The sequence below is a fragment of the Thalassophryne amazonica genome, chromosome 3 (assembly GCF_902500255.1).
Source record: "Thalassophryne amazonica chromosome 3, fThaAma1.1, whole genome shotgun sequence".
Classification (NCBI taxonomy): domain Eukaryota; kingdom Metazoa; phylum Chordata; class Actinopteri; order Batrachoidiformes; family Batrachoididae; genus Thalassophryne; species Thalassophryne amazonica.
The window spans coordinates 73,540,259-73,553,600 of NC_047105.1; the positions used below are offsets into that span (position 1 = coordinate 73,540,259).

General features: G+C 41.3%; 1 protein-coding gene across 1 annotated transcript; it reads right to left on the minus strand.

Annotated features, from left to right (window-relative positions):
* Window positions 1–1,098: 1,098 nt before the first annotated feature.
* On the minus strand, window positions 1,099–3,912 carry LOC117507941 (dnaJ homolog subfamily B member 9-like). The gene is made up of 2 exons (XM_034167693.1): window positions 3,526–3,912; window positions 1,099–1,486 (listed from the first exon to the last, which is right to left on the minus strand). Exons 1-2 carry the CDS (start codon window positions 3,749–3,751, stop codon window positions 1,164–1,166), a joined length of 549 nt encoding a protein of 182 aa, XP_034023584.1. The 5' UTR covers window positions 3,752–3,912; the 3' UTR covers window positions 1,099–1,163.
* Window positions 3,913–13,342: the final 9,430 nt, after the last annotated feature.

Sequence of the window (13,342 nt, forward strand, 5' to 3'; positions counted from 1 at the left end):
CGGCCCTTGGACCCAAAAAGAACAATTTTACTCTCATCACTCCACTAAATATTCCTCCATTTCTCTTTAGGCCAGTTGATGTGTTCTTTGGCAAATTGTAACCTCTTCTGCAAATGTCTTTTATTTAACAGAGGGACTTTGCGGGGGATTCTTGCAAATAAATTAGTTTCACACAGGCGTCTTCTGTCACAGCACTTAGAGGTAACTCCAGACTGTCTTTGATCATCCTGAAGCTGATCAGTGGGTGAGCCTTTACCATTCTGGTTATTCTTCTATCCATTTTGATGGTTGTTTTCCATTTTCTTCCACACTTCTCTGTTTTTTTTTTGTCCATTTTAAAGCATTGGAGATCATTGTAGATGAACAGCCTATAATTTTTTGCACCTGCGTATAAGTTTTCCCCCTCTCCAATCAACTTTTTAATCAAACTACGCTGTTCGTCTGAACAATGTCTTGAACGTCCCATTGTCCTCAGGCTTTCAAAGAGAAAAGCATGTTCAACAGGTGCTGGCTTCATCCTTAAATAGGGGACACCTGATTCACACCTGTTTGTTCCACAAAACTGACAAACTCACTGACTGAATGCCACACTACTATTATTGTGAACACCCCCTTTTCTACTTTTTTTTTTTTTTTTACTAATAGCCCAATTTCATAGCCTTAAGAGTGTGCATATCATGAATGCTTGGTCTTGTTGGATTTGTGAGAATCTACTGAATCTACTGGTACCTTGTTTCCCATGTAACAATAAGAAATATACTCAAAACCTGGATTAATCTTTTTAGTCAGATAGCACTATTATTCTGAACACTACTGTATATACAATATTTTTACCTTTACCAGTAGCTGTTTCAGTAGTGTGACAGTAATAATAAGCTAAGCAAAGGAAGCTGGTATAGGATGTACTGTAGCACATTTCATGCATGCAACAGGATTTTAAAAATAAATACATAAACAAATCTGATACGAATAACAGGGATCTGTGCCCCAGTAGAGCTTTATTTACACCTAGCAATGCCCCAGTTAAACAACAATTTAAATTGTGTTACTGGGAAAAACAGGTGGAACATTAAAAGATAGTATTTTACACTCTATTTCCATTAAAATACATCAGGGACAAAATATTCCACACAGAACAAGACTTTCAATGCTGGTATTTTAGTCTACTTGTTGGATTCTTCCTCTTTTTCATCACCATCCCCAAAAAACATGAAATCCATCGGCTCAAAAATAGAAGAGTCTTGGAAAATGTAATGTTCTTGCAGGTTTTCTTCATCCATCCCATCCTGGTTGAAAGTCCAGCGAAAGACTGGCTCTTCCATAAAAGGATCGTCATGGAGGTTTTCAAACAGGTCAGCAAAACTGAAGTGAAAGATCGGGTCCTGTCCATCGCCGGGGTCCTGGGAGGCCTCATTTTTTAGATAAGCCTCATGGCCCAAGTGGTCATACAGCCTCCTCTTCTCCTTGTTGGACAGCACTGTGTAGGCTTTTAAAACAGATATAGATATCAGTTTATAGATATTGCACAAAAGTTTTCACACTGAAAAAAAAGTTCGCCCAACTAAATAAACTGTCAGTTCTAACACACAAGTGAATTCAGTTTATCCAAATTAAGATAAATTGGTGCAAATATTACTTATGTTCTTTTGGAATAACCTTATTAATGAGTGTTCTCAACTGAAGCACTTTATTAAGATGGTCAAATAAATAAATTAATACCCACACACACACACACACACACACAAATGACGTCAGCTGAAGCAATTCAATTCGGTACTCTTTTTTCAGTGCAGACTAAAGAAAAGTATGTGGAAGTTAATTATTTCACTACTAATCCACTGTCATGTTTAAGAGCAACTTGCAGGTTAAAGTTTTTAAATTCATATTTTTGGGTTTTAGACACTTATGTCAAAGGTTAACTTGTATTTGACAAAAAACAGAAGCAGAACTTTGCAGAAAGAGTGGCCATTTTGAGCCTCTCAATTGAATGAGAAAGTAAATTCAAACTGAGTGGTACTTTGTATATATCTACTAATTTAAGCAACAGGTTAGTCATCATTGGCGGTGTCCCACAGCAGACTGTACTCAAGGTTCTTGAAATGGAGCAACATCTCATACTGGTGGACATTTATCATTAATGTAGGTAAAACCACCAAAAGCCACTTAGTGGCCTTGCAACACAGTTTACCCTAAATGTTTTCAGGCTCAAATTAGAATGTCTGGATTAAAATGACATTTTTGTAAACTACGCACAACGTTTGGAAGTCTGAACAATGCTTTCACTTCTGGGCCACAACTTTGCACACTTCCATGAATGTTTCACAGTAGTACAATTCTGATATGGTCCGGATCACAATGCACAAAATGTGCTGAGCAGATGTGCCAAAGAAGGGAGGAGTGTGGCTTTGGTGTCTAGGCATTCAGAGTAATTCTTTATTATTAGGCCAAGACTTTGTAGCTGTTAAATAGTTATAGAGTCACTTGCTTATTGGCCAGCTCAAAACATAGCTAAGCATGTGTAATTAAACCATTTTAGTAGATACTCCATGAGTAAAAATTGATTTTCTTGTGTCATAAAAAAAAGAAGAAATCTGAGACCCATTTAAAACGAGAGCACCGCACTCAGAGCGCAAACCTGTGTCAACACTAGTTTCCAATTCCACAGATTTTTTTTATCATAGAAAAAATATGCAAGGTCAAAGTTAGAAGTGGCTTTTCATAAGCTAAAATATAAACACAAAATAGAGATCTAAAGGGCTTTTCAATGTTAAAATCAAATATCCACTATATCCGCAATACAGCAGATGCAGATAAAACTTAGTCTATTCATTGAGAGTACCAGTTTGCACCTCATTGTTACAAATCAAAGTGACTGAGGCACTTTTTGATTGATATAATGCAAAAATGTACACCAAATGGGCTTTTCAATATTAAATTCAAATGTCCACAAAATCCTCAATCTGGATCATACTTCGTCAGGTGACAGTGAGTGCCAGTCTGCACCTCACTTTCAAATATTTGAACTGATTGGGGCATGTTTGCTTAAAGATCTAATGGGCACATTTGATTAAGCTATAATGTAAAACATATTAAATGGGGTTTTCAATGGCCACAAAACCTGTAATCCAGATCAGATCTGGATCAATCTTTCTCAGTCGATAAAGGATACCATCCTGCATAATGCTCTCAAATATGAAAGAAATTTGATCTTTTTTGATGGAGTTATGATTTTTTGAAAATTCATTCAGTGTTATAGGAATTTTTGAGACTGGGTTGAACTGAATCAGTTCTTGCCTATCAGGATATGAATTCCCTGTTAAAAAGATCCTAAATATGAAGAATTGTGGGTTCCAGGCGTTCACAAAACAAAAAACAAACAGGGGCAAAAACATAATTGTGCAGATTGTCAGAGTTCCTGAATTAGTGTATTGTATAAAATCAATTCAAGATTAACAGTCTGTCAGGACGTTCTATACCTCCATGAAGTATCGAATGCTCTTTTTTTTTTCTTTTTTTTTTTTTTACCTTCAGCAATCTCTCTGAAAATCTTCTCTGCATCTGCGCTCTTGTTCTTATCCGGATGGTACCTGACGGCCAGCGCGCGGAAAGCTTTTTTGATCTGCGTGTCTGTGGCAGTGTGATCCACGCTCAGAGTGGCGTAGTAGTTAGTGTGGGTCTGTGAGGCTGCAGACACCCACAGCAGCAGGACCATGCAGGCTCCTCTCCCGTGGAAAACACCACGCACGGTCATCCTCGGGTCTGCGCTCCTTCACCAACACGCGCAAATAACACCAAGAACACAACACGTCAGCACAACAGGTTCCGTGTTTTTTCCGTTTCCTGATGACACTCGTGGTGACACGCCCACGACAACAGCGGTGCACAGCGTGAAGACACTGCATCCTGTGACCTGGGCCCTCTTACATCACCTGGATGCGCACGTGGCAACGCAATCCCTTAAATCCACGTTAGGTTGTTCTTTTATCACGGTCAGTGATCTTCACAGAAGTGGACAGGAAACGGACTTCAAAGGTAAAGAGTTGTTACACTGATCATTTTGTGTTCTGCATCATGGAACGCGCGTACAACCCCCCTTTAAACGGCGCTGTCAAATTATCAGTGCGCGCATCAATTAGTTGCCAGATGTTTTGAAATGCAGGAAATAATTAGTATCTTATTCAACAATCAGCAGCACAGACGTCTGATGATGAAAACAATTTTGGAAGCTCTTTTAAAACTGCTTTTTAAAGCAAAGTGTAATAGCAACATTCATTTATTCATTCATTTTCTATACACGTGCAATCCATTTCTGGGGTCTGGAGCTATAATTTTGAACACAATTATGTAGATGTCCCAAATTCATTCAAAAAAGGATATTCAGCAGTCACATCACCAGATATCAGACAAACACATCAAGGATCAAATCTGTAAATCTCAACCAAAAGTTTGCGTCTTTATCTTACCAAAATGGAGCAATGTCTAACTTTTGAGCCCTGTTGTTGTTGCTCCCGCATTTATCAGGGTCGCTACAGCAGATACAGTCAGATCCGCATCGGTATTTGGCACAGGTATTACACCAGATGCCCTTCCTGACGCAGCTACAGTTTTACCTGGAGAAACACACACAGCCACTGATGTTCTGAAGAGGTCTCCCATCCAAGTACGAACCAGATCCTGCACTGCTTAGCTTCTGAGATCTGACAGGATCAGGCTGACACAGAGCAGACCAGCTAACTTTTGAGCTCTATATAAATTAAAATTGACCTTTGTCATATATACTCAACAAAAATATAAACGCAACACTTTTGGTTTTGCTCCCATTTTGTATGAGATGAACTCAAAGATCTAAAACTTTTTCCACATACACAATATCACCATTTCCCTCAAATATTGTTCACAAACCAGTCGAAATCTGTGATAGTGAGCGCTTCTCCTTTGCTGAGATAATCCATCCCACCTCACAGGTGTGCCATATCAAAATGCTGATTAGACACCATGATTAGTGCACAGGTGTGCCTTAGACTGCCCACAATAAAAGGCCACTCACTGCCAGAATGCTCCAGGTTTGAATGTTCGTCCGAAAGATACGGCTCAGATCTGTAGGGTCTGACTGCTGCAACATCCTCAGGATCCGAGTCAGTCTCGATTTCTTCACAGAAACAATCCACACTTGAAGAGGAGTCAGAAAAGTTCTCGATCTCATCACTGTCCATGCTGAGGTCTGTCTGTTCCTGTTGTCAATCTAACAGACAAAGATGGGACACTACAGACTGTGACGTCACGGCATCACGTGACTGCTGATGGAATGCTGCCATTGCACTTTCCAAGAAACACACTTCTGAGAAGCCGTACAAACTTTATTTCTCAGTGATAATGATTAAAACCACTTTCAACTTATTATACTGTATGTATATTTTTGATATTTATATCAGTTTTACGTCATTTTTTTAGGTGTCATATCCACTTTAAAGCCTTTATCATTTGCTGTTCTGATGAAATATAAATGCTGTGTTGTAAGAATGAGTGTGTTTAAGTTTAGCTGTGTCAGGTTGGTTTCAACAAATTTATCTTAATTAACAGTCCCATGGTGTTTTTGGCTAAGATGGATTAAAAAGGAAAAAAGACAAATGTCCTCTGAAAACAAGTAGCAGTGGCCTTTGTTGGCCACTAGACTTTGACTTTGGAAATGAACATATGATGGATGCACCAAGGTCATTTGAAACTTTGTGTAACTTTAACAACACATGCTCCTAATATCCATTGTGCACCAACTAAGATAATTTATTACAAGCCCAGACATGTCCAGCAGGTGGCAGAGTAGATACCTGTATGTTCAATTACTCATGCTCCTAATTTTTATCATCCATTAAGGATCCACCAACCATCAGGTGGCAGGGGGAGGGCAGAACTATGAGTAAAGTTGACTGATCTGGTGCATCAAATTTGTAATTTAATTTGTAATTATGTCTTTTTAATTGGGAGATGTACAAGATACCATTATTTTTTGAGTTATTCCATCCCACTACAGGAGATGGAATCTATTACAGCCCGACTGACATGTATGCTTTGAGGCCGATACAATACTGATTTTGGGGATGTAAAAAAATGACTGCGCTGATTCATCTACCAATAAATATACATTTTAAAAAATTACATTGATTACTATAAATCTTTATCAAACCCTTATAAAGAAATGTAATTGAGGCTTGATGTTTTGCAGTTTAAACTAACTTCATTGTAAATGAGTACAACTGACCAACCAGTTCTGTAGCCTTCATCTTAGTGTGTAACATACCAGTAAATACAGAAACCAATTGAATTATACATACAATTGACACTTCATCTGCTAATATTTGAGCACACAAAGGTTAAAGGACATGTCTCATATTTTTTAATATCCGAGTTAGTAAGAGAACATAAAAGTACTCATGATTGTAAGTGTCTCTGCACATATGTGCTAATAATTAGTGATCGCTGATGTATTTTAGTCCTCTCACTCTCAGCGTTAGCAGGTGCATTTCCAGAAAACATTTCACTCTGCAATTCTCTGCATTTTTCAGTGTGTTATGTCCTAATTATCAAAACAGAAACATCCCAATGATTGACAAACCTGCCCCATCCGAAAACGAAGCTTCTGAGCTGCTGTTTGAAAGTGATGGCTCAGATTTACAGAGAGGAGATGACCCGCTTCACCCCAAAACTCTTAACTTTTTCAGAGTGTTGAGCATAAAGTGTGGAGATGCGCTGTTTGTGTGGATGCTGGTTTACTGAAGCTGTGGACATGGACGCCGGGACATCTGGCACTGTTTTTATCAGACTACCTGGACACAGAGATGGATTTGTTACATTGTAAAAAAGTCAGAATACATTATTTTCAGGAGTTCATGGACGTTATTTTACGTGCCACGATCATGAGAGAGGCAGAGCTGCAGCCGGCGATCTCACACCTGCACGCTTCTTTGATCGTGCGGAGTTTACATTTGGACATTAATCCATAACATAACAGTGAGTCTGGCATGTTCAGGATTTTACCCGTTTTGTGTTTTGTGGCTAGATTTCTATTTTTTTTTTTTTTTTTTTACTTTGAGAGAGTGAATTTGGAGCTGGAATGTGTGTATGTGTGCTGCGAAGCTCGCTGTGTTTGTGTGTGCGCATACTGTGCAGCTGATGAGACGCTTGTTTCCCCCGGCAGCAGATGTATTTTTTAGATTTTATTGATAACAACACTTATAATTAATCGTCCACAAAACTGATCCTGGAGTAGAGATGGTTATTGACAGGCTGCATTTATGACTCGTGGCTGCAGGTGCACATCAACCTTCTTGGAGCTGGAACTTTTACCGTGACAACATCAACCATGGACCATCGGATGGTTACAAACAGCCTAAATCTAAATGGTTATGATTTCGGTGCAACATGTCCTTTAAGCTGTGACCACTCAAGATGTAATGAAGTGCTTCAGAACTCTAATGTTGGCAACCATATGTTCAAAATAATAGCAGTGTGTTTTAAAACGTGAGTAAAGCTCACAATCCTTATCATAGTTTTTACTTCCATACACGCAAATGTCCTGGGAACACTGCACATTCTATTCTAAATCAAAACATGACAAAAAAAATGATCAAATTTGTTATTACTTTGTAGCAAGTGAAATTAAAGGAATATTGGGATGTTAAAAAATAGTGTCTGTATTTTTTGTGACCCTTATTACACCCTTAGAGGTGGCCCTTATTAAAAGACAAAGATATTGTACATGCTGGTTGTATTACATTTCTCTGAAAATCTGAGCAAAATTATACATAGTTTACATGTTTGAATTCTGTAATTAAGTTTTTTTTTTTTAATCTTCAGGCTTCTTTATATTAAAACTTGCAAAATGATGCCTTTTAACCCTTAAATGTTCAGCTCAGCTGTTTGGCAGAGCATATCTACTACACTATTGAAAAATATGAGGCCAATAAAGGGTTAAGAGTGAAAACTAATATCTACAACATGACAAATGAAAAATATAAAGCCCAAAACAATGGTGTGCACAACTGGTGATGCCTTTAAATGTAATGAATAAATCACTTTTCCACCGAGACACCCACGGCCACTCGGGCTAGCTGGCGTGGCAGACAGGTTTTTCGAACCAGGCTGTGACTGGAGAAATTGTGCAACATTTGTTGTATCAAAATTCCCAGTTCCACAGTGGAGTGGAACAGAGAAGAATTTTTCAAACAAAACACCTGTGCTTCCATCTTCTTGGAAATCAATCAGTTTTGGACATTTTAAGAAAATCTTTCTCTGTGCCACTCCACAATGAAGCTATATATAACTTAATTAAAAGCTGCACTATCCACTTACTCTAATCAGACATGGAAGCTGATAACACCTTCAGCATTGTCACGGTTGTCTTGGTGGCTTTCCTCACTTGTCTCTGCACAGTCACAGTTTTTGAGAACAGCCTCCTCCAGACAGGTTTATAATAATAATAATAATAATAAATTTTATTTCTAATGCACTTTTTGTTTGATACCAAACCTCAAAGTGCTACAAGGGCAAACAGAGAAAACATAAAACAACAAAATACAGTAATTTCAACAATTTAAAACTGTGTATATAAAAAAAGTAAAAAATAGCAAACAGCATTTAGTCCATATATGCTTTTCTAAAAAGGAAGGTTTTAAGTCCTTTCTTAAAAGCAGCCACCATCTGTGGAGCCCTGAGGTGGTCCGGGAGAGCATTCCACAGACGGGGAGCTGCGGCCTCAAAGGTTCTGTCGCCCATAGTTTTAAGCTGTGTCCTGGGTGGGAGCAAATGGTGCTGTTGGCCTGACCGGGTCCGGGTTGATGTTTGTGGTGTGAGCAGTTCAGTGAGGTAAGTGGGGGCCGCACCATGCAGATAGTGATGGGTGTGCAGAAGGATCTTGTATTCTATACGGAGGTGAACATGGAGCCAGTGGAGGATGGGGGTGATGTGCTCATGTTTCCGCACCCTCATCAGGATCCTGGCAGCACTGTTTTGAACATACTGGAGCTTTTGAAGGCTCCTGCCAGGGATCCCAATGAGGAGTGCGTTACAGTAGTCCAACCTGGAGGAGACAAAGGCATGGACAAGCTTCTCTGCAGCAGGGAGGGAAAGGGAGGGGCGCAGTCTGGAAATATTTTGTAGATGAAAAAATGAAGTTTTGCATATGGAAGTGACGTGAGCATCAAAGGAGAGCTGGGGGTCAAACTTAACCCCCAGGTTGGTAACAGAGGGAGAGAGGGTAATGGTGTGGCCAAAGAATGAAACAGAGGTGATGGGGAGGAGCGTAATTGATTTGAGGTTCCGGTTTGGATGGCTTCTGTTTTTGAGCCATTTAGCTGCAGGAAGTTTTGACTCATCCATGCCTTGATCTCCTCCAGGCAGGAGCTGAGACGGGTGAGATTGGCGGAGAGGGGGTTTGAGGGGGAAATCTTGAAATACAGTTGTGTGTCATCAGCATAGCAATGGAAATTGATTCCATGCTTGCTAACGACACGACTGAGGGGAAGCATGTAGATGGTGAAGAGGGTAGGACCAAGAACGGAGCCCTGGGGGACCCCACAAGTGACTGTGTGAGGGCTGGATTTTGCGTCCCCCAGGGCTACGCACTCAGTCCGTTCTGTGAGGTAGGAGTGAAACCAGTGAAGGGCAGTGCCAGAGAGACCAATGTAGTGGCGGAGACGGTGCAGGAGAATGTGATGATCAACAGTATCAAATGCAGCAGAGAGGTCGAGAGGAATGAGGAGGGATGTGGAAGAGGAATCAGAAGCCATGAGCAGGTCGCTGGTGACTCTGATGAGAGCTGTTTCAGTGCTGTGAGAAGGTCGGAAACCAGATTGAAATTTTTCATATGCAGAGTTATATTTGAGGTGAATATGAAGTTGGGAGGAAACAGCTTTTTCTAAAATTTTGGATATGAATGGAAGATTTGAAATAGGTCTGCAATTTGACAATGTTTCAGGGTCCAGGGTGGGTTTTTTGAGTAAGGGTTTAATGAAAGCAGTTTTGAGGGAAGTTGGAATATTGCCAGATTGCAGAGAAAGGTTTATGATTTTGGTTATGAGGGGACTGATGAATTTGTGGTGAGCTTTGAGCAGAGGAGAGGAGATGGGATCAAGAGGGCATGTGGATGGTTTAGAACTACAGATTAACTTCCCGACCTCCTGCTGCGTTATGGGGAAGAAATGAGACAGGTGTGTTGTGATGGGTGTTGATGGGAAGTCCAGGATGGCACTGTTTAGATGTGAAAATGAGGAACGGATGTTATCTATTTTAGAGGTGAAAAAATTGAGAAATAAATTGTAGTTTGTTTCTGTGTGAATGTAGAATGAAGAGGTTTGTGGTTTTAGAATGTGATTTATAGTGGAGAAGAGTTTTTTTGAATTACCTGGGTTATTGTTGATGAGAGTGGAGTAGTGTTCTGACCTAGCCTTGGAAAGTGCCTTTGAGTATGTCCTGTGATGTTCCCGGTAAGCCAACTTGTGCACCGTCACACCAGATGTTTTAAAAGCTCGCTCCAGGACACGGCCAGACCTCTTCATGGTCCTCAGCTCATCGGTGAACCAAGGAGCGGAGCGGGTAAAGGTGACAGTCCGGGTTGTGAGTGGGGCATGAATGTCCAGGATGGAGCTGAGGCTGATGTTATAGGAGTCAGACTGTCAACTGAAAAATGTGGGTGGGGATAGGAGTTGGAGATGTGTGCAGAGGGAGTCAATGTTTTATATGTTTCTAAAAGTTATGATCCGTTTTGGTTTATGGAGAGTGGATGATCCAGGGACTTTGAGGGTAACTACCAGGTGATCAGAGACACCGACGTCATACACCTCAAGGTCAGTAACAGGGAGACAGTCTGTAATTACCAGGTCCAGGATGTGTCCTTTGTTGTGAGTTGGGCGGTCTATGAGCTGTTGGAGATTGACGCAGTTCAGTACATGTTTGAATTCTGAGGCGAGTCGACAAATATGTGAGTCCATGTGTATGTTAAAATCACCAATAACCAGGATGTTTGAGTATGATATACAGAGTAAGCTGAGAAAACTGTGTATGTCAGAAATAAAGGTCTGTTGAGTTTTAGGGGGGCGGTAGATGAGGGCAACTGTTCCAGAAAATGGGTTATTTAATTTAAAAACAAGACTCTCAAAGGAGCCATGGCTGGGCACTGAAATAGGGGACAATTGGATGTTACTGTGGTATATAACAGCCAGGCCCCCACCTCGGCCAGTTGTGCGGGCCTTACTAATATATTTATATCCGGGTGGGCAGGTCTCATTTAGAGATGAGTAGACCTCTGGTTGTTGCCAGGTCTTGGTGATGCAGAAAATGTCAATGCCCTTGTCCAGGATGTGGTCGTGAATGAGCCCGGATTTGTTCGTCAGGGATTGTGCATTGAAGAGCGCCAGCGTAGTATGAGATTTGGTGATATGTCTTCTCAGAGGCCGGAGGGCGGTAAAATCCACTCCAGGTTTTCCATTGCAGCGCTTATTCCAAGCCATATGATTACCTGTAGTTTCGGCGCTCTGATGACGTGCGTTGTGACGCATCTGGTGCACGACGGGACGGGATGCAGACCAAAAGGGACGCGATGGAGCCGTGGTCACCGCTTTTGGACAGGACAAACCGGCATCCAGAGCCTCTATGGATGTACCTGGGTTGTTGTGGAAGCTCTCGTTGCTGTGGGAGGGCTCCGCTATTCTTGGTGTTAGCCCAGAGCCACTGCTGCGAGGAGGCAGTTGACAGCATGGTGCAAGATGGTGCGGCGGTGCTAGCAGGTAGCCGAGATCCAGACAAGCAGCGATGGAAAACAGGAGGTCATACAGCACCAGGACATCACCAAAGGTTTAGTTCGTCTTGGAGGCACAATCAGACATCAGGATGCCAGAGGAGAAGATGAAGATACCGGTTTCAACTTAGTGACCGGTAAGTACCGGTAACACCCCTGACACAGTCGAGCTCAAAGTGCTTCAAAAAATTAGTACCCCGATGTTCTAGTCAAATACTGTGGTGAGTTGCAGTACACAACAGCTTAGTAGATTGGGGATTTTCAGTGGGATTTGCAGGGAAGCGGCGGCGAACAAACAGCGCCAGCGTCCTCCCTCCAAAATTCAAAATGGTTTACCATACAGTACACTGAAATTTGGAATGATATTTACTTGAAAAAAACCTAGGAAAGTTTTTTCCAAGTAAATTTTCCAAGGGGAATTCTTAAATAAATTTTACTTGCATATATTAGTTTTTCTAAAAGAATAACTCGAGTAACATTTACTAGCAGTTATCAATTGAATATTTTCATTGAATTTTACTCTGTATTTATTCATAAAAAGTAAAACATTTCAGCTGTTCCCCTTGTTTTCAGTTTCCAGTTTGGATCTGCATGTTGATTTGGCACAAATTCGACACTGGATGCCTTTCCTGACACACCTCCACATTACATGGAGAAATGTGGCAGGGCTGGGGTTTGAACAATTAGTCTGATTAGGCTGTTGCGACAAGGAACCCAAGGTCCCAGTGTGATGTTTTGTTTTTTTTTCCCAAAAGCTTTTGCATTCCCTCACATAATGGAAAAATATGACATGTCCTCACAGTAATAATTTGTATTTTCACACAAATGCTTTTTGAATTCCCTTGCAATGCTTGTATGGTGGCCGAGAGAGGCCACACGACTTCCAGTCCAGCAAATACAGAAAACACAAATGTTTTTAGGACACTGAAAAGTGGTTTCTTTTTCAGAAATTGGAGTTGAATTATCACTTAATTAAGCAGAATTTGCAAATATTGAGAGTTCTATTATATTCTCATCACTCATCTTCAACCGCTTATCCGGGATCAGGTTGTGGGGTAACAGGTCTACCAGGAGACCCCAGACTTCCCTTTCCTGGGCAACATTGACCACCTCTGACTGGGGATCCCGAGGTGTTCCCAGGCCAGTGTGGAGATATAATCTCTCCACCTAGTCCTGGGTCTTCCTCGGGGTCTCCTCCCAGATGGATATGCCTGGAACACCTCCCTAGGGAGGTGCCCAGGGGGCATCCTTACCAGATGCCCAAACCACCTCAGCTGGCTCCTTTCAATGTGAAGGAGCAGCGGCTCTATTCCAAGGTCCCCACGGATGACCAAGCTTCTCACCCTATCTCTAAGGGAGACACGAGCCAACCTCATAAGGAAGCCCATGTCGGCCACTTGTACCCGTGATCTAGTTCTTTCGGTCATAACCCAACCCTCATGACCATAGGTGAGAGTAGCAACGAAGATTGACCAATGGATCGCCTTTTGACTCAGCTCCCGTTTCGTCACAACAGTATGGTAGAGCGACTGCAGTACTGCCCCTGCTGACATG

Excerpts from the sequence above, each read along its gene's own strand:
- LOC117507941 (XM_034167693.1), bottom strand. The coding sequence starts at position 3,751 with ATGACCGTGCGTGGTGTTTTCCACGGGAGAGGAGCCTGCATGGTCCTG. Across the intron at positions 1,487-3,525 it reads TTTCAGAGAGATTGCTGAAG|CCTACACAGTGCTGTCCAAC; the intron begins GTAAAAAAAAAA and ends CTGTTTTAAAAG.